The sequence below is a fragment of the Amia ocellicauda genome, chromosome 11 (assembly GCF_036373705.1).
Source record: "Amia ocellicauda isolate fAmiCal2 chromosome 11, fAmiCal2.hap1, whole genome shotgun sequence".
Taxonomy (NCBI): domain Eukaryota; kingdom Metazoa; phylum Chordata; class Actinopteri; order Amiiformes; family Amiidae; genus Amia; species Amia ocellicauda.
The window spans coordinates 29,206,958-29,228,059 of record NC_089860.1 but is presented as its reverse complement, the minus strand read 5'-3'; the positions used below and the strand labels follow the sequence as shown (position 1 = coordinate 29,228,059).

Below are 21,102 nucleotides of genomic sequence, written 5' to 3'. Positions count from 1 at the left end.
AGGAGGCCAGGTGGCCCAATGGATGAAGTTGTCATCAGTTCAAGACCCAGTTTAGCCCCAGACATGTTGTGTGTCACATGTTTCTGGGCTTCTTGAGCTCTGTCATATGGATGCGACTTAAAACATTGGATCAATTATAGGGGACTTATAAGCAGTAATTGTAAATCACATTGTTCACCCTCCAGAGTAGACACTGTTAGTCGCTTGGCATAAAAGCCTCTGCTAAAATGACTGCTTATCATCTTTGTTTATGAATAGTTACTGTATCAACCCAACGTCCGGAAGGAAAGCCGATCAGACTGTACTGCAGTTTGCGTCCCCCGTCTATACCCGCACAGCATCAGATTCAATGTCCTGCGCCTCAGTTGTTTCTACTGAAGGCGCTCCCAGGCAGTTGGGTGTTGAACCCAATGTGACGTAGTGTGAGGGAATCCATCGCCCCCACTCTGCTGCTTGACTTCAGTCTCTGGCTGCCATTGACATGCAGAGGGCAGGACTGGCTGTCAATGCTGGGCTTTAAGAAAAATGAGGCCGCTACTTTGCATCTTCACAGCTGGCTTTGAAACACAATCCATCGGCAGCAGCAACAAAAAGAAGAAGCCCTTGAGCCCTGCTCTGTTTTCTTCTTCTCTGTTTTTCTTCTTTTTCACCAGCATTTCAAATGTCAAGAGTCTTTGTTGGTGTCTGGACAAAAGACAGCGCCACACATTACAGTATGGCTAATATATCTCATTAGAAGGTGTAATTGGATGCTCCCTGGATGTAAATCTGTTTTAGATTACACTTTGGGGGAGGGGGGCAGGGGGTAAAAAGATGGCTCGGGGGTTGGGAGGGCCCTTCATTTTAATGAAGAGGATTCCCTGAATGGCTTGAATTCCTACAGTGACCCCCCCCCCCCATCCCTACCACCACCACTGTCCTCAATAGGTGCTGGATGACTGAGTGGGTGTTAATGTGTGCTGCTTGACTTCTCTCCAAAAGATACCTTGCCCCCCCCCTTTCCCCTGTTTCACAAACATATGCTCCTCAAACAATTGGAGACACTTGAAGTTAAGCCTGAGTTGACCAAGGGAATAATCTCTTTAAAGGCCATTGTTGGGTTTAGCATTGTTAGCATGCAGAGCACAGTTACAAAGGACAGTTTTCCCAAAGTATTTTGTTAAAAGGGGGGCTGGGTAGTGTGAACTGAGGGAGGCTGGAGGGGGTGCATATAGGATTTTTATTTTTTATGTGCAAGGCTATTATTCCTCTCATAGTAATGAATATTTCTGCAGGACTGTAGTCTGAACCCCTGCACTGCTCCGTCAAGAGAACAGACGCTCCGGTCCATAACAATTGAGCTGGCACTGCGGACAGTCCCGATATTTCCAGAGCACAATCAATAATCACTTATCACTTATCACAGTTTAATGTTCATCGAAAGAGATATAAAAAGCAGGGGGTTAGAGAACGTGTCACACTGGGTGGTGCTGGAGTTGTAAAAGCATGCTGAGTCCATCTGTGTGCAGACTGGAAGTGAAGCGAACGCTGCCCGTTAACATTCAACGAACTAAACATCAAAGACAAAACCACCTCAGAGTTATTGTGCTGTTTCCTCACTGTTTTTCTTCAACTCCCTTTCTGTCATAGAGGACTACTCTTGATTACTTAATTTTAAAATCCCCTACAAGGTTGTGCATATGTGATGTTATATGTTAGCTCTTTCCCAAGGTCTTGACATTACATTTGTGAAGTTGCTTGGTGCGACAATCTGAAACCCTGCAACTGAATACTGCAACTACGGGCACATTTAACTTGAATGTTATTTTTTGTTGATCTGGAGAGTTTCACAGAGGAAGGTGGTCAGACAGATTTGTGTGATGAAGGGCTGGATTTAAACTTGCCATACTCAGAATCACAAGGACAGACAGAGAGCTGGATGCAAGAGGGAAACAACTGACTGACCCGATGTAGATTATTAATTATAATATGGCAGGAGTTACTGAGGATGACTTTCCTATTCTGATCCTACCATCCCTCTCTCTGCTTTGTGGGTTAGAAAGTGTTATCACAGTCCAGCTGAGCGCTCCTCCACAATGGCCAACAAAAAACATCAGATGACAGCTTTCGATGGTTTAAGTCTGGATTCTACTACGGTGTGTTTCAGTTGGTTAAATATACAGCTGGTTTCACAGACTTTGATTCGCACTAGTCTTGGCCTGTTCTACATAAAATAACATCGGGTTGTCTAAGACTAGTGCTAATCTGACGCTGAGAAAGCAGACCAGTGTTGCATGATGGTACAGCTGACATGTCCTGTTCCTTGAAAGCCTGCAATGCCACTGTGTTTATCCGAGGCCATATCCTAAGTAAATACATACATGCATTAATATTATTATTATTATTACTACTGCTACTACTAATAATAATAATGATGATGAAAATTCCTAACTAGAGGAATCCTGCTACCATATGTTGGCAGTTGACACTTTTTTTATTACATTTCTGAGTGAATTTGCAGCCCTGACCACCTGCTGCCACACACAATTAATGCTAATTAAGATGCAAAGTGGATTGTTCCTTCAGCAGCACAACCCCCCCTTCTCTGCTTTTCCCCCATTGGATAGACAGAGCCTCAACACAGACAGAGCTGATTCAATATAATGCATACACACTGTGGGCTGTGGATGTGTTGTGTTTGTAGGGATTGCCTGGTATACAAGATCTCTCCTTTTAGGAGATTAAAATAGCCAACAGCATCTTCAAATGCATTGACCTTCTCTCCCTCTCTCCCTCTCCTGTTTCTTTCTCTCGCTGTCCCTGTCTTCCACTTTTCCTCTTTCCTCTTTCTGTCTTCTCTCTCGTTTTCTCTCTCTCTCCCTTTATGTATCTCTCTCTATCTATCTCTCTCTCATTTTCTACCCCACTTCTCTATCCCTTCTTTCTCACTCGCTCTCTCTTGTCATTCTGTCTCCTGGTCACCTCCCCCTCCTATCTCTCATTCTCTCGCTCTGTCTCTCTCACCCCCACCCCCCTTTCTCTCTTTCTCCCCTGCAGCCCATCCCTGGCTACTAACCACAACCGTGCAGAGCCCCAGGGGCCAGGCAGCCGCCTTCCTGCAGTACTCTCCATACATTAACCTACAAACGCCTCCTCATGCATTATTTAGAGGTACTCTGTTGGCTGGTCTTTGAGTGTACTGCAGCAGAGAGAGGTGGGAGGGATGGGGTGGGAGTGGGAGTCCATGCTGGAAATGTATTATTAAAAGTTGGGTTTAAAGTACAGAGCAGATGAAAGACCTTAGACAGTGAAAGCCCCTACTGGAGCCATATTGCTGTTAATTCAACATATTAGGGCTAAAAAGGAAAAATGTAACAGAGAAGGATCATGGTTAAACAGCTATGTGGTCCTCTGCTCCATGTCGAGTCAGGACACCGCTGAGCTTTCATGATTCTCACAGTTACACTTAGGCACTGTGGTTTTTTTCCTTCCAATCCCGGTCTCTTGTATAATTTATTTTGCGTTTCCTGTGCCTATTCTGTATTACAGACCAAGCCTTATGTCTCTCCTGTCAGGATTTTGAAACATGGGCAAGTTTTCTTTTTTTTCTTTCCCTCACCCAGAAAATAAATGAATAAAATAAAAACATCTTGTCTTAACTCCGTATTTTGCTGTGGCACCCGAGTTGAATGCAAACTGATGATGTTCTCCCCGTTTACATTCCCTTCACCAACTACTTTTGTTTTGTTGCACTTTGATTGTAATGTGTCGTTCTGTTTGCTCATTATCAGTTTCAGGCTTCGAACAGGAAGCTGTTTTAGCTGGCAAAGCTCCCCCCGGCCTCTGTCTGGAGGCTGCATTATAAGTTTTGAACATTTTGATCTTCGCTGTAGTGTAATTTCCTGAGGTCCTGCAAGAGAGAGGGCTCATGTTTAATTCACGAACAAAACAAGATTTACAAGAAGTCACTAAAGTCATCAGTGAAAATGATTGTTTGATTGATTCATTTTTGCTGTGAGCTGTGTGAGTGCATGATGGTATGGGGGGTATGGAGTACTAGCTGTTTTAATGAAGAAGCGAGTTTATACGTGATTTTTACATCTCGTTCTTAAGATCATGCCTGTTCCATCACTCAGAGTTGAGAGAAGTATCCTGTCATCTAAAGTAGTGCCCAGTCATGGCCATGTGCAACCCAGTCAGTCTCTGTGAGTGTTCTTTGAGTAGTAACGTTCAGACAAACCCCCCTTCCCACACACACATGCACGCACAAAAAAACAACTACAAAAACAGCCTGTGTGAGAGAGGCATGATGGCCAGCAGAGGGAATGGAAAGGCGACAGATGTTCACAGTTCAGCTGCTCGGGATAAAAGCTCTCCACGGGGAAGAGCTGGCTGCAGGGCAGGGTCTTTCAATGCACTTCCTACTGTACAATCCCCCTGACACTGGGCTGGGGGCTCGGCCACTAGGACTCCCCAATGAATAGTCACACTGGTACCATGTAATGGCCACCTATGACTTGCAATTCAGCATCATAAACTTTCTTATGTTCTTCTCAGTTGTACATAACAATCTATATATATACACTCACCTAAAGGATTATTAGGAACACCATACTAATACTGTGTTTGACCCCCTTTCGCCTTCAGAACTGCCTTAATTCTACGTGGCATTGATTCAACAAGGTGCTGAAAGCATTCTTTAGAAATGTTGGCCCATATTGATAGGATAGCATCTTGCAGTTGATGGAGATTTGTGGGATGCACATCCAGGGCACGAAGCTCCCGTTCCACCACATCCCAAAGATGCTCTATTGGGTTGAGATCTGGTGACTGTGGGGGCCAGTTTAGTACAGTGAACTCATTGTCATGTTCAAGAAACCAATTTGAAATGATTTGACCTTTGTGACATGGTGCATTATCCTGCTGGAAGTAGCCATCAGAGGATGGGTACATGGTGGTCATAAAGGGATGGACATGGTCAGAAACAATGCTCAGGTAGGCCGTGGCATTTCAACGATGCCCAATTGGCACTAAGGGGCCTAAAGTGTGCCAAGAAAACATCCCCCACACCATTACACCACCACCACCAGCCTGCACAGTGGTAACAAGGCATGATGGATCCATGTTCTCATTCTGTTTACGCCAAATTCTGACTCTACCATCTGAATGTCTCAACAGAAATCGAGACTCATCAGACCAGGCAACATTTTTCCAGTCTTCAACTGTCCAATTTTGGTGAGCTTGTGCAAATTGTAGCCTCTTTTTCCTATTTGTAGTGGAGATGAGTGGTACCCGGTGGGGTCTTCTGCTGTTGTAGCCCATCCGCCTCAAGGTTGTACGTGTTGTGGCTTCACAAATGCTTTGCTGCATACCTCGGTTGTAACGAGTGGTTATTTCAGTCAAAGTTGCTCTTCTATCAGCTTGAATCAGTCGGCCCATTCTCCTCTGACCTCTAGCATCAACAAGGCATTTTCGCCCACAGGACTGCCGCATACTGGATGTTTTTCCCTTTTCACACCATTCTTTGTAAACCCTAGAAATGGTTGTGCGTGAAAATCCCAGTAACTGAGCAGATTGTGAAATACTCAGACCGGCCCGTCTGGCACCAACAACCATGCCACGCTCAAAATTGCTTAAATCACCTTTCTTTCCCATTCAGACATTCAGTTTGGAGTTCAGGAGATTGTCTTGACCAGGACCACACCCCTAAATGCATTGAAGCAACTGCCATGTGATTGGTTGGTTAGATAATTGCATTAATGAGAAATTGAACAGGTGTTCCTAATAATCCTTTAGGTGAGTGTGTGTATATATATAATTCAAATATCTGACAAAGTTGCTTATTTTGTCTTTGTTCATTTATCAGTGTATTAGAATTTGGATCAATACACTGTGTGCAGTACTTCAGTGTGATCTGTACAGATATGAGGCAGAAATCTAAAGCTGCTTGCGTTATATTACACTGTGTTAAGGTAACATTTAAAGCCTCGGAGTGCTGTTCTTTAGATAAAGAACCACCAACAGGAAGAAGGTGATAAATCAGTTGTGTGGTCTTTATTTTCATCTCCGTTTTATGTTAGTCTAGTCCTGGTGTGTGTAAATGAGGATTTGGGCTATATACCAGATCTTACCACCAGGGGTCGCTGTACTGACAGTCGCTCTGCAGCAGAAGCGCAATACCAACACGTTTGAACTCATCTAGCCATCCTTCAACCCAAGACTTCATCCTCCTCTGGTTTAGATCCGGATCGATCATCGCCCGAGTTTTTGTCCACATTATCGTCTGCTTATTCTGGAAAAGTGAGACATTCTGCAATACATTCTGTGAACTTCTCAAATGAAGAACTTGCACCATCAAAATAAACAGTGGGGGGAAAGGCAGAAAAGGAGGTGAAGAAGTCTGTAGTCCTGAATAGCAGGGGATGCTAAGATGCTATGTTTGGGGAACACAGGTCCCAACTCCCGAAAATGACAAGTCTCAGTGCTGCTGCTGCGGATCATCACATGGAGGAAGAGGAAAGAGGCAGGAGTTGTGAATGTTGTTGTTGGCAGGAGCTGTGCAGCAGATTGACACCCCGGCCTTTGATTGTGTCGAGTGTGGAGGACTGGCACAGGCAGCCTGCGTTCACTCTCCCTAATTACTGGCTCAATGCGCACTTCTAATAAGAGCCTCTCTAAGGCCTCTCTCCTCTCCCCCTGTGTCTGTCTGACAGCCCCCTCTCCCCCTGTTTATTAGGAAGTACCATTACCTCCAGAGGAAGAGTGCCTGCTTCCACACAAAGATGCAGATTTAATTATGGGGGGTGCTGCCTGCCCTTCACAGCCTGCATCGAAGCCGCAAGTGAGAGTTAGGTTGTTAAGAAAAATACATGATCGAATGTTTCATACTGAGATGGAAATGTTATTGTGAAAGCAGATTTTTTTTTCCACTCATCATTCTTAAAATTAGAATTTAACTTTCCTACAGTTTTATAGGCTAAGCTTTTTTATTTTTTTAAAGCTTTTAAAATTTTTAATACAGTATATTCACAGATGTGAGTTTAAAAATGCAAATTATTATCATGATCAATCTGTGGAGGGCCAGTGAAGATGAAATTATTACTTACTCTGCCCTGAACATCCACTCCACACACACACGCACACACGCACACACACACATGCACACACACACACACACACACATACTAGCAGTCACGGTCACAGTCATTCCAATATACAGCCAAGAACAGCGTGTACCAGTGGTTAAGCCTAAACTCACTGGAATTATTTTCCAAGAAAACACTCCATCAGGACACCACTATTTACTTCTTGCTATTTCTGATACAGAAAAAAAGCCCAAATTCAGTGTTTGGTAAAGCCACAGAATGTATTAGGCTAGTTTAGACTGCTTGTATGCCAAAGGATGTAAAGACCCTCACCTCTATTAAACCCAGCAAGAGATCAGGTGTGCTATACCACCAAACCCAGTAGGGGTGCAACAAAGCTGGCAAAATGACTGGCTCCATAGTTTTGGAAATCCCATTAAGTACTTGGGTGCCAAATGGAACAAATGCAGAATACACCCTAAGTAGAGGGGAGGCTGGGGCCGGATGGAAAAAACACACAATTCCAAACATTGTGTAACCAGAAGGTCATGTTGTGACTTCCAAACGTGGATGAACAGGGCCCCTTGTTGAAGGAGTCGCTGTGAGTGTGTGCATCCATCTGTTCCTGCAGCAAGTGCCTCAAAGGGAGGCACCTCTCTTGGGGTGGGGAGGGGGTGGCTAGTTGTCCAATAGGTGGCTGCCTCTTCTCTCATTAATAAGCACTGTGGGTGTTACTGCAGCACACAGTCTGATTGCAAGACACAATAGACAGGTCCCATTGAAGAAAAAAGGGGGCACCCTGGATTGCCTATTGGCCCATGCAGGAGATGCACAGGCTGTGATTGGACAAGACACATTCAAACTCCAACCAATTAAGGGTGAGAAAAGGCTCCTGATTTAGGCATTCTCTTCTTCTGTCCCTCTACCCTAGGGAGTGGAAATTCAGTGAAGTTCTGTAGTATACTTAGCTCAAGATAATAAAACATATATAAATATATAGCAGTTTTTTTTTTTTCAACAAATGTATTTGATTGTAACAAAACTGCTGTAGAATTCTGTCGGCTCAAACAACCACCAAAACCATTACCTTGTATCCTTCACTCCAATGATAATGATGATGCAAACTCAGTTTAAGCTTTGTGCATCTCCTAATCTTGTTGCTCAGGTTATTGCTTTTGAACATGTTTATCATGCTTAAATACAAAATTAAATCCAGACAGAAGAAACCCCACCAGGAATTATTGTTTTGTTTCTTCCTGTACAAAGTGACCATAGTTCTGTCTCTCTGTAGTGAAAAGCACAGCTAAGACACAAAGCAACACAATCTTTACAGACTGGACTGCCCTCGGGGCTCACAGACAAACTGGACTCAAAGTGGAGTATTTTGTTCGTTCACAAATGTTCTCCAAAAAAATATTAGGAAAGCCTCTAATACACATAAATCAATTGAAGTAACAAGTACGAAATGAAATCCCAAACCCGTAATAATAATAATAATAATAATAATAATAATAATAATAGTGGGGCAGTATATTATTGCAGGTTTGACATACAGCTGCATTCTGCACCAGACATGTGCCAGGCATGTCCAACACTAATTCGCAGGAATAACAACACAACAGTGACAATCATTTCGAGGCACTTCCATTTTGCTGTGCTAATAATGGCCACTGCAGGGAGGGCTGCCACGATGTGCAGTCATGTGTGCCCAAACAGATGTTCAACACAAATCGATTATATTATTTTGGATGCGTCTTTTTTCGGGCCGTCGTGGGGACTCCGCAGCTTGAATCATTCAATTAGGAAGGTTATTGATGGAGAGGGGGAGGAGGCTGGGCGCTGGGCTCTGGGGGCTGGGGGGTCGCTGCGCCTCCTGCAGGTACTCAGTCAGTGATCAATGTCAAGGTTCTGCAGCTCGAAGGGGGAAAGGTCAGAAGGTGTTAATGATGGCGACCTTGACTCTCCAGGGTCATCGTGGGTGACCTACAAGGTTCTCCTTTAACCCTTGCCCTGCTGGTAGCTCACCCTATGTGGGTCAACCTTCTCCTGAAGATTTTGTTTACCTTGGCAATAGGATATTTCAATCCTTTTAAGCACAGTCTAAAGATGCCGCAGGATAACCTGTAAAACAAGACTTTTATAAAACTTACATTTCTTTTTTAATTTTTGTTATGTGTTGTTGGGTCTTTGTTTTATTTTTCACAGCCATTTGGAATGTCCTAATTAAGGGGTCTATTGTTATTATTAGTAGTCGTAGTTGTAAGCCACATGAACAAAAAAATATGGACAATTGAATTAAACCAAGTGTAGTGTTGGGGTGGGGGTGGGGGTGTAGGTGTGAATGGGAGTAAAGTGGTAGAGCACTCAGATTGTACCTACCATTGTTGGCACTTATACTTAGCCTGTATTAGGAGGCAGAGTAAACAAACCCTGCTGATAATTTGACGATTTTATCATGTGCTTCAATTAAACTGGCTGTGATTTTGTTTGCCTTCACACATTCCTTTTACCATCTTACAGTGCGGTGAAACAGCAATAAACTTTTGCTAGCATGTCGTTTTCAATTTCGCACCGCTCTGTGCCGGGTTTCACTGTGCTCGCTTGTCCCCTGGTTTATTAGCTTTGGAACCACAGTGGGAGTTTGTTGACTTAGTGCACATGGCTTTTAACTTTTCTTTTTGATTGGGGAAATAAAGAGACGTTTGTTACTTGCTTTCTGATAAGAGATTACAGAGGAGTGTCTTGGAAAAAACATTTCCTAAGATGATTAATTATGAAGCTATTAATTATCATTTAATCTTTCTTTCTTTCTTTCTTTTTAAATTCACTTTTTAAAGTCCCTCTGTACACAACATTGAGCAGGGCTACTTCTAAGCTAATTCTGTCAGTTTGTAAATCCTCCAGTTTCCTTTATGCAGAGATACTTGTGGAATGTTGGCTATTGTTCCTGGTGATGAAGACAGGGCTAGATTTGAGCCACTTACACATACTTACAATTGCAGACAGTAATTGTTATTTAAATCATCTGTTTTGTGTTTAAAAGTGCCAATTTCAGCAAGATCCAAGTTGTGCAGGCACTGGCCTCAACATCATAACAAAAGTGATTCTGATTTTACAGAATGAGCTGCTGAAAAAAAAGGTTGTTTGAAAACCAGTGTAAGGGAAAATGCACTGAAATTGAACTGTATATAAAACAAATTACACAAACACTCACTCTCACACACACACACAAAACTAATTTTGATTTCTCACATTGTTGTGTAAAATCTTCCCCTGTTTCACACATCCCTCCACCTCTGAACACATACACAGTTCTGTGCTAAATCCTGGGACAGGAGTTTTTCCATTTACTCATCACACAGGGGACCAGCGGTAACCACATTAAAGCAAGTCAGGTGATGTAAGGTCAAGAACTCAAAGAAGCGATACAGAACAGTATCTGTCTCTCATCTCCCCTAGGTGAGTCTACATTTATTTTTGTGGTTGTTGTTTCTTTATCCCAAGTGTGCTTGACTATTTTGCTGGTATTATCACAATATATTTTTTTAAACTGTTTTTTTTAATGACTTGTTCATTTTATATTTGTGAAAGACACATTACAAACCAAACCAGCACTGGAGACACACAAGTCAGCCTTCACTATGCATCCACAGTATATGTTTTTATTTCATTTTTCTGCATTCAGAAAGTGAATGGTTTAATTGATGCACCATACAATATGTACATTTAAATGAAGACGACCCTGTTGAAAATGAGTAAAACAGACACCTCAACACATTTTTACGTTCTCTCTTGATTTACATCAAATAAATAAAAAAAGACCTGCGGTGTAATTAAAATTACCTTTTGTAATGTAGGTTGTATCTGTCCATTAAAACATTTCAGAATCTGCACTCTTTACACAGTACCCAAGTCCTTCTGCTCATCAAACTTCAAGAGCGGACGATCAATGAAAGGGAATAGACAGTTCAAAAATAAAACAAAGATGTGCTCATTTTTCCTGTGTGGAAACCGCAATCTGTCTGTGAAGTGTTGTTTGGCAGTTTGACTGAGATTAGGGAAGACCATCGACCCTGTCCACGTCTGGCTTCTGTCCCGACCCACGGGAGTTTGGGATCTAGAGTACAATGTATTGATCAACGGGATTAAAACACTGGGGCTGGCGGGGGGTATGTGTGCTTTATCAATATGTCTGCTTTTTATTAGGATTTGTCAAGGCTAACTGACGTAATAATAATAATAATAATGTTGATGCAATGTCAAACTGCTAACCTTTACAGAAATGCATAGAAAATGTGCAACACTAGACCACAAAAAAGTTTGACACAACAAGGCTGGAAAAAATGCTTATAACAACAACAACCACAATAATAATCATAATCATAATAATTAGATTTAAGGAACGTCAAACTGCTACCTTTTGTAGCCCACAAATGTGAATAGTTGAGTTGCTAATTAAAGACAATGTGTTCACCAGAAACTCTCTGATACAACCAGCTGCTACCTTTCTGCGCGTCAAACTACAGCTGGCGCTTCATCTGCGGTACATAGTAGCTGCGCCTTTGTCACACGACTGTACCTTTAAGGGGTGGGCGTGTCCACACCGATATTACCCGCCTTTATGCTAATGAGCCCGTCTCTCTCCCGGATCCCCGGCTAATATAGCGCTGCAGTCCTTTTAACAGCTCACAGCTTTCCCGAGCTGCTGCCTGAACCGCGGGCTGCTCGCACAACCCGGCCGTGCACCCCACTGTCCCGCTGCCCGGGATTAGGATCTGAGCTCGATGCAAAGGTTAATTAACTCTCTAATAGGGAGCTGTCGCATCATCTGCCACGCAAAATTGCAACTCGGAGAGAGGTGGTAGCTCAAAGTTTCTGCCTGCAGGAAGTGTTCAGAGACTGGTTCAGATCTCTTTTTATGAAGAATACAGGAAAACGCTTTTAATTGTTGTGCTCATTTTTCCGGCTTCTGGGAGAACTGTACGTTGCACACGCTTTCACCGTTTCCACGGAAGAAGGAAGTGTGCATGGGAAGGGTCTCTCTCCCACTGCCATCACACCGGTGTTTTAATTTGCAGGGTTTTTGTGCGTGCGTGCGTGCGTGCTTTTTATTTTTGATCGGATTTGGCACACTTGCAATTATTCGTTTGAGCAGTTATCACAGGTGAGTGTTGCTTTATTTTGATTGCCTGGCCCTGCTATGCATGCGAGGAGCCTCAGAGCGTAATAGCTGTTAAAAATACTTTGCTCTGACCCTGCTAAATGCACATTACCAAAGGAAGTGAGTGCCGGTGCAGTTGAGATTGAAGCTCTAGCTACCGCCGTGCATTACAATGTTGCTTTATTATGTAATACATTGCGAAACCTACAGATTTATACTCCAGTAAGTGAAGGCACATTGTATGCAGTAAGATATCCATCGTGTTAATTCGCTTTGTTCTTTCTCTCCCCCCACACCCCCCTTTAACCTATATGTGATTTTAACGTCCCTAATCTTATTTAATCTGCCGGTGTCTGCAGGGAGGTATCTCTCAGTGCAATTCTAAGGAGTGATGGAGGGTTTTGCAAAGGACAGTTTAGCAGCGGTATATTACAGTTAGCTACTGGGAAATTGTTGATTAGTTATTTTGTATCCTTATTGTCGTTACTTGAGCATGGACTGCATACAGGTATGCATTTTTGAGACGCATCTCTGTGTGTCACTGCTGCTCATGTTTGCTCTCCTTCTTACCTGTGCATTTCTTCGCAGATTGGGAGACAGTGTCCTATCCGAGCCCCCCCACCCCGACCCCCAATAACCCCGCAGCCACCAATGCCTGGGATTAATTCAAGCGCGCCTCGGTATGAAAACTGGGAGATGGAGTACGACCGGTACCAGCACTATTTCTACGATGACCACGACTCGGAGGAGGATTTCTACAAGTCCACGGCACCCAGCGAGGACATCTGGAAGAAATTCGAGCTGGTGCCCACCCCGCCCATGTCCCCGATCCGGTCCATCGACAAACTCGAGTGGGTTTCCCAGTTCTTGGGGCAGGACGAGGAGCAGGAGGGACAGTACAAAATTGACACCGAGGAGATTTTCGGCAACCTGAGCTCCATCATCATCCAGGACTGCATGTGGAGCGGCTTCTCGGCGAGCCAGCGGCTGGAGAAAGTGGTCAACGAGCGGCTGTCCGGTTCGGCGCAGGTCAGATCGCCGCACCCGGGCCAGACTGCCAGTGCCAAGCCCCAGCCCTGCCCCCTGGATACGTCCATTCTCAACAGCTCGGCTACGGATTGCGTGGACCCAGCTGCGGTGCTCACTTATCCGTTCAATAGTGGTTGTAAAAAACAGGCATCTTCAGGATCCGAGTCCCGCACGGATTCTGGTAAGACCTCTCCCTTGCAATAGCATTTAAAGGAACTGCGTAACTGTGTGTGGGCATGATGGACCACTAGGACTTTGTCCGGGGATTGGGGAAACACGCACAAACTTAAACATCCGTCTCATAGTTGTTGTAGTGGTGGTCACATTTTATCTTGAATGTGTAATATTCATTAAAAAAAAAAAACATAAGTTTTAAAACACCAGTCACAGTATCATGACACACGACTGTTTTCTTTCAAGTATAAAGACTTGTACAACAGCAACTACAAAAAACATATACAAGTTCTCATTCTGTAACATGTGCTTCTTAAAATAAGGTGATAGTTTAGTTCATGAGTTGGGTCACTAACTTTTCACAATGGAATACATTCACTCCTAAAGGAGCTTTTAAATAATTATGCTGAACTCTACACAAGATCAGTTGCGTTCCTTGAAACACGCACTGGGGTTTATTAAGCTGTTGGTGTAGTGCACCGCTTATTATTTGTTTGCTGCCATAAGTCTGCCCCTTTCAACTTGCAATTGCTATTGTTTCGGGTCGCTGTGATACAATAGCTCAGTTTGCCCCGCCCGGCACATCTGTTTTTATACAACTATATCCCATGCAGATTTCGAAACGCGTTGTGCTCCATAGAGCATGCGCAGTAGGGAGGTTGAGAGAGAGAGAAATGCACCAAAGCACTAGCAGACCGAGTGTCATCAGTTAATGCATGAATAAAACACCACGGTCTCGCAGATGACAGGAAGCAAAGTATGAGAGCAGGAATTGCATAATGGATCTAGCTAAACACATGACCTGAAAGAGTAGCCCAGGGATCTCGCTGCTCGGCTCTTTTTGCTGGGGTGAGAGATGACAGAAATGTTAAGAATTTCTGCACTGAGCGCCAAATCACCCCCTGTACACCACTTCAAACTATTCGTGTTATCAACAAACCTCTTATTATATGGATGGCAACTTTCTACGACTTATTTTCATTGACATAATTAGTATTATGATTGGGATCATTACTAACTTCATGCATACTGCAAAGCACAAATACTGATTGAACTGTTAGTTATGTTGGTTGAAGGAGTTCTGAAGCAACGATAAAAACACGGTGGTTGTGCTCTCTTTGTGGACAAGTCGCGGTGCTTTATATTGTAATTTATGTGCGGAATGTCATTAGTGGAGATCTGCTGCACCGTCGTTCTTAAAATTCCAGAACTGGCGCAACAATAGACGGGATTGTTTTTCCGTTCTAATGGGCGGGGCGAGAAGAGTCGCGGTCACGAAATCCAGCCAATAGCAGGACAGAGTCTTCGGATAGAACGTTGTGAAAGTCATTGGCGGCCAATCGGAGCAGCGGGGAGGCGGGTCTGAAATGGTGCGTCGCAGCGTGGGTTTCTTCGGGACTGAGCGGTTGAACTCGGTGAACTAGTTTTTAAATGGACACATAACACAACATGTGCATTGTAGAGAGAAGCAGTAAGTTGATGCCACATGTCGACAGTTACCCACGATTCCCGTTTGTTCTTAAGTTTGAAAAGTAGCTTAGTTTTGTGGTCGAAGGCTGACACTTAAAAGATCCTTTGTTCGTATTTTGTAATGTATACTAACGGTTGAAATCGTCTTAAGTGATGCATTTTTTTAGGATATCGTATTCATCACAAATACTTAAAAGCAAAACTAAGCCTCACAATAATAAATAATTGAACTAATACTTTTTAAATGGCACTTATATTAGACAATGGGTGTTTTTTATATATTTGGAGAGTAGCAACTATATAACATGGTTTGTAGCGTCTTGCAAAGTGATGAAGATAGGGGAGGGGGTCAGGGGGCCGAGAAAGTAGATGTGAATTATTCTGGTCATTTCGGGTGATTAAACCCATGCATATCGCCGTCTTCAAAATGCGATTGGCAGAGGGGAGGAATGGGTTATTTTGCAGCCACCCCTCTCCCCCGCTCCGTGCTCCCTCTTTCCCTTTGAAACCCGCACTTTGATTCAAGCAGGGAAGCCCTTGGGCGGGGCGATCCGATCCTTTCTGATTTATAGCCCGTGAAAGTGGCGCGTCAGCCGGGACGAGGAAAGCTATTCAGCGGCAACAAAAGCGCCCCGGGCCCCACCCCTCGCTCGGCCGCTCACCTCGCTTCAAATTCAGATTAACCCCATCGCCGCTGAGCAACAAAAGCGTGGATTCCGTTGCACGTTTCCCGGCCAACATGGAAAGCTGCGGCTGCTCGGACAGATCCAGTGTCTGCTTTCCAAGTCCTTTATCTGTTCCCCTGCCTGGGCGCATCGTTGAATCGCAAGGCATCCTTCTTTTGTTGTTGCTGATGCTGAAGGCATGCAAACGATCTCACAACGGGAGATGCATTGTAATTCCCTTAGCAGAACCCAATAAAACCATGCACTGTATCCTGTACAAGTGTGATCTGTTCATACTCTGCTTTTTAAAGTACCAGTGTATTCGAAAAATAAGCGAAATGCATTAGAATTAACTTTAAGTATATTAGTTTATAAAGAGAAATTTAATCTAAACAATAAAAACTTTATTGGACCCCCCCATACACAAATATACATAACCACCACCAAAAAAATGCACAGACACATACCTTGTTCTGGAAAAGAAAATTGTCTTCAGCTCTACTGACTTTTATGAACTCCTGAACATTGCTTCTTGATGGGTTATGGCCTGAGGCAAAACGGTTTAGCTGTTCTTTGTGGAGTTTGCTGAAAGTACAATAATGTGCCTCCCACAAAACCGGGAAAGTCATATGGAAACGAAGCTCAATAGAAAGAATGACTAAAACTAGATTCAAGATTAATAATAAAAAGTACCTTCTTGTTTCTTCATGCTTGCAGTGCACAATCTCAGACTATGTAACCAGCAGTTTCAGTCTGCAAACTAATTGTACCTGTAACAGGTTTAGGCACATTCATTTAGCTATTAAAGGTGTGCTAAGGTGTGGGATTCATGTTTGTTGAACACTTGGCATTAGATCGTTACACTCCAGGTGCACACTGCATTAAAACATTCAACACTTTGTAAAACCTGATTGGATTCAGTCAGTCAGTGATGTCGATCAGTGTGAATTGTGAGGGAGGGCTTATGAGAATCTCAATATGGGGCTGCTTTCCCATCACTGGCTGCTGATTTTGTCCTGAGATAATCTTCCGCTACCATCTGTCTTTATTTTATTTTCTTGTCGAACCCTGAAGCTGTATCAGTGCCATGTGTTTTTTTTAAATTAATTTATTAAAATAAAAGCGATGCAGTTTTGTGTTAACCAAGGTGTGTTGCGTTCTTGCCCTGCAGAGGACGAAGAGATCGATGTGGTGACAGTGGAGAGTAAGCAGAACAAACACCTGATGAACGGACGCAAACCGGTGACCATCACGGTACGGGCCGACCCCCACGACCCCTGCATGAAGCGCTTCCACATCTCCATCCACCAGCAGCAACACAACTACGCCGCTCCCTCTCCAGACACCCTCCCTGAGGATGATCCCCCAGTGGCCAAGAGAATCAAACGGGAGCCTTCCCCAGAGCCGCTGCTTCTGCCACCTTCTCCTGCCCCTACCCCCTCCCCTGAGAAGCCCTCCTTCTCACCCCAGCACAGTCCCGAGACCATGCCTGGGAGCCCGCAGAGCTCAGACACCGAGGACACGGACAAACGGAAGACCCACAACTATCTGGAGCGCAAGAGGCGCAATGATCTGCGCTCCCGCTTCCTGGCGCTGCGGGATGAGATTCCCGGCCTGGTGGACTGCCCAAAGACCCCCAAAGTGGTAATACTCACCAAAGCCACTGAGTACCTTCGCCTCCTGCATGCTAGTGACAAACACAAGACCCAGGAGAGGAAACAGCTCAAGTCCAGGCAGCAGCAGCTCTTACGGAAACTGGCTGAATTGAAGCGATCTTAAAAAAAAAAAAAAACTCAAAGGACAAACAAACGAAAGAACAAAATGTAAAACAATAGACATTGATGAACACAGAGAATCTTGACTTGCCTTTTGCATAGATGGAAGGTGTGTGTTTTGGAGGAGGGGGCAGGGGGTTTGTGGGGGTGATCTCAAAGACCCTTCTGGTATGATTTATTGCTTTTCTTTCTTTGCACATTCGCTTCAGACTGATGACAAGGCGGTCATCTGAAGGGACAGGAATGACACTGTGGTTCGCATTGAATTGAAACTTTAAATCCCATAGTTAAGCCTGGGTTGGGGAGGACAAGTGCCAGCTTTGGAAATAAGTTGCATCTCTTCCATTCAATACATTGTTGCCCCTTGGTGTATCATAGCATTCTTCTATACAGAATAATTATTTCAGATGTCCTGTGTATTCTGGGAGTGAAATGTTTTTGTTGCCAACTTAGCATGTCATTGAAAAGTTTTTACTTTCTTGCAACCTACACACCTATAGAACCACACAAAAGACATTGAAAATAGTCTCCACTTTCAGTATTTCTAGTAACCAGATATTGGTTCTTAATTGAGCTTTTGCAAGAGGAAAATTGTAAAGTGTATTGTAGAAAAAATACCAATAAGATAGTCCAGCCTGATCGCAAAACTAATTTTTAATTGTCACTTTAGTTTGGGTAAAGGTAATGGGTGGAAAATGGATATGATAAGGAATTGAGTCTGATTTGTGTAGCTTTACTGCATTACTCTCGATCCTTTGAAAGCAAATGCCTGGATTTCTGTTAGGAATAATATCTGAAATAGAATTCCTATTGAGGGCTGCATAAATTAGTTTATGATGTGAATGAAACTTGTATTTTAAGGAGCCAGACTAAGAGAGTCCTCAAATTTCATATACATCCCATTTTTGAAATCCGATTTTTATTGAAAATAACTGGTTGATATCTTGGTATTTTCCCATCAATGCATCCCTGGGACAGTGCTTAGTCCAGCCTTGCTGTGTAAATAGACCTTGGTGTGTTTGTGGATAATTGTACATAGCTGTGAATGATCCTGCTGTATAGATTCATATCTACTGTAAATAATTGTACTTCAGTTCAAGAACCAAAATCAAAACTTTTTGTTGAAGGACTTTTTGTTTGTATGTTTTTCTTGCGTTCTCAAACTTAGAGTGGACCTGTCAGGCTCTCTAAGTATATTTCAGAGCTTCTATTTTTGTTAAAAAAAAAAAAAAAAAAAAAATTAAATAAAATAACACTACTGTATTTCACTTTAACCACACTAGTCACTTTGTGATACTGTTTTCACTGCCTGTACTTTTTGTTTGTTTGTTGATTTTATATACAGTATCTGAAAACAAAGCAAAATTTTATACTATATTTTCCTACAATTTTCTGTTTGTGAAAGCTGGAGACTCTTGTTTTGTTTATTTTTTTTAAGGTTATATAATGTAGAATATACCGGTGGTTTGTGCTTGGAAATATTGGTTTCTTTCAACCATACTTGCATCAGGAGAAATCGATACCTATAGTGCATGCTTGCACAGACTGAGAGAGAGTGACACTAATAGATTTTATTAATAGTTTTTTTTTTCTTTTGTTTTTGTTTTTGTTTTTATAACCAACCCTGGCAGATTGGTGGAGGAACTTTCTAAGGATGTGTTCATTGTGCAATTTAATTAGGTTTCAAAGGCAAAGGGGGAGGAATCCACTAACGTCCCAATACATTCCTAAAACATTTTATATTCTGTTTTTTTTTTTATCGCCAAGGGAAGCTTTGAGGTATACATGTCAAAGCTTACAACAACCCTTACAACCAATCAGAATTCTTCCTTCCAATAGATTAAATAAATTGCACCTTTCCCCCCCATGATTTCTTAGTGGTGGGGTGGGAGGTGGGTGGGGGTGTGTGTGAGGAACTGATTAGAATACCATCTGCTGGTATAAAGGGAACTTTAAATGCTGGTGATCTTTTTAGAAGAGACTGAAAGAGATGTCTTGTTTTAGAAACCCCAATGCCCACAGTCTTTTTTTAACAGGCTGGTTTTATTCAGTTGAACAGTGGGCAGAGGTCATGTCACTTAATAAGTTTTAGCCTTTGCATTCCCTGCCTTTTGATCTGGTCTTGTGTTTATGTGAGTTGACTCTCCTTTGTGTTGCTGTGGGGACTGCTTGCCATAGGAATTAGCGATGCAATTTTCTTTATCTTTTCTCTTTCCCTTTTTTCCAGCACATACCACCTCGCTTTTCTTTAATTGTGTACAAAAGGAAAAAAGAGCTTTATGAATGACTGATCTCTGTGGATTTTGGTCCATCATTAGTCTGTGCTGTCAGCTTGTTCTTTTTTCATTTGGAATGCTAATTTGATTCTAGAATGGCTGCAACCTCAATTTGTTTAGCACTTTGTGTTCAGTACCTCATGAGAATAATAATTAAAAAAAATCATTCGAAAATAATAAATTGTTTCAAAACAGGTTAAAACATTGTCTTTTTGTTTCTGGTCTTTTAAAAATGATCTTTGAGTAAAGGTGTGGAAAAAGAAACATCTAAATAAGAAAATGGACATGAACAAACATCTCAAATATGTTCACTTGTATTATACATTTCCAGATTTTTAGCAGCATATTAAAAAAAAGTCTCTTTTTTTTTTTGTGTCAGATTTGAAGTATAACCATTTATATTAGCCCCCAAACCTTTGATTTGGTAAAAAAAAAAAGTAGAGTTCTTTATATACATATTTTAATTTCAATATTAGTATTTGGCTTTTTCTTTCTGCACACATTTTAAACCTTTTTAAATCTTCTTGTTGGCAGTTTTTCCCATTACCTTAAAGTTTACCTGAATTGGAAGGAAGTTACATAAAATGAAACCCTTTGACTGGACTATTTTCTCTGTAGATGTGGAAGGGGTTTTACATGTAGAAGTTGTTAAAGAAAAGACCATTATTATTATTACATTCTGACAGTAACTGATTCATGCCACAGTTTGTGGGCTACATATACCATACTTCCTACAATTATTCTATTTGATACCTATTATTAGTGTATTTGTGAGATGATATAGTGTAGTAAAATGCAGTATAATAAATACAATCTACAGTAATATTGAAATGTGTATTTCAGAACAATACAGTGCAGTACAATCAGGCAATGTCCATAGACTTCTCTAGGGTAATAGACTAGACAGTAAACAATGGCTTCATATATAAATAATGAACACAAAACAAAACACTTAAATACTTTTGCCCATTTCTCTTCTGTCCTACTTTCCTTCGCTCATTAAAAAATGAAAAGAACCTAATAAATGGCACTGTGTCAAATATTGCACTGGGTGGGGTCAGTCTACTTGCAGGAATGATAACTCCATGCCTGTCCGTGTCATAAGTCAGAGGAGCAGCTTATATACTACTGCTACTGACCTACCTACTAATAGTCAAAAACTAAATTGAAATACAACTGCTTATATTTATCTATGATACTAACTTCCATGCTGCCATATATAATACATTTTCAATAATCATTTTGCAAAAGTACAGTCACATGCAGACTGTACTTACAGACTCCCGCTCTATCACACACATGTCAGGTGCAGACCTTGGCATAGGCTATAGGGATTCTCAGTCTGTGCAAACAGCACAGTTTACGCCTAGGTTGTGTGTTTTAGGTTCATCCTATGTGAAGGAGCGTCTTATCAGTAATTAATATATTTCAAGCAGAAGAACACCAATGGAAAACAATTTACACACACTCATGATGACTACAACTGAG

The 21,102-nt window shown here is 42.3% G+C and overlaps 1 protein-coding gene across 1 annotated transcript; it reads left to right on the top strand.

Moving 5' to 3' along the window:
- Nucleotides 1–11,735: 11,735 nt before the first annotated feature.
- myclb (MYCL proto-oncogene, bHLH transcription factor b) lies at nt 11,736–19,816 on the top strand. Its single transcript, XM_066717328.1, has 3 exons — nt 11,736–12,228; nt 12,814–13,435; nt 16,735–19,816. Exons 2-3 carry the CDS (start codon nt 12,877–12,879, stop codon nt 17,340–17,342), a joined length of 1,167 nt encoding a protein of 388 aa, XP_066573425.1. The 5' UTR covers nt 11,736–12,228; nt 12,814–12,876; the 3' UTR covers nt 17,343–19,816.
- The last annotated feature ends 1,286 nt before the right edge of the window (nt 19,817–21,102 follow it).

Coding starts and splice junctions, on each gene's coding strand:
- myclb (XM_066717328.1), top strand. CDS start 12,877: ATGCCTGGGATTAATTCAAGCGCGCCTCGGTATGAAAACTGGGAGATG. Junction 13,436..16,734: donor CGAGTCCCGCACGGATTCTG/GTAAGACCTCTC, acceptor CTTGCCCTGCAG/AGGACGAAGAGATCGATGTG.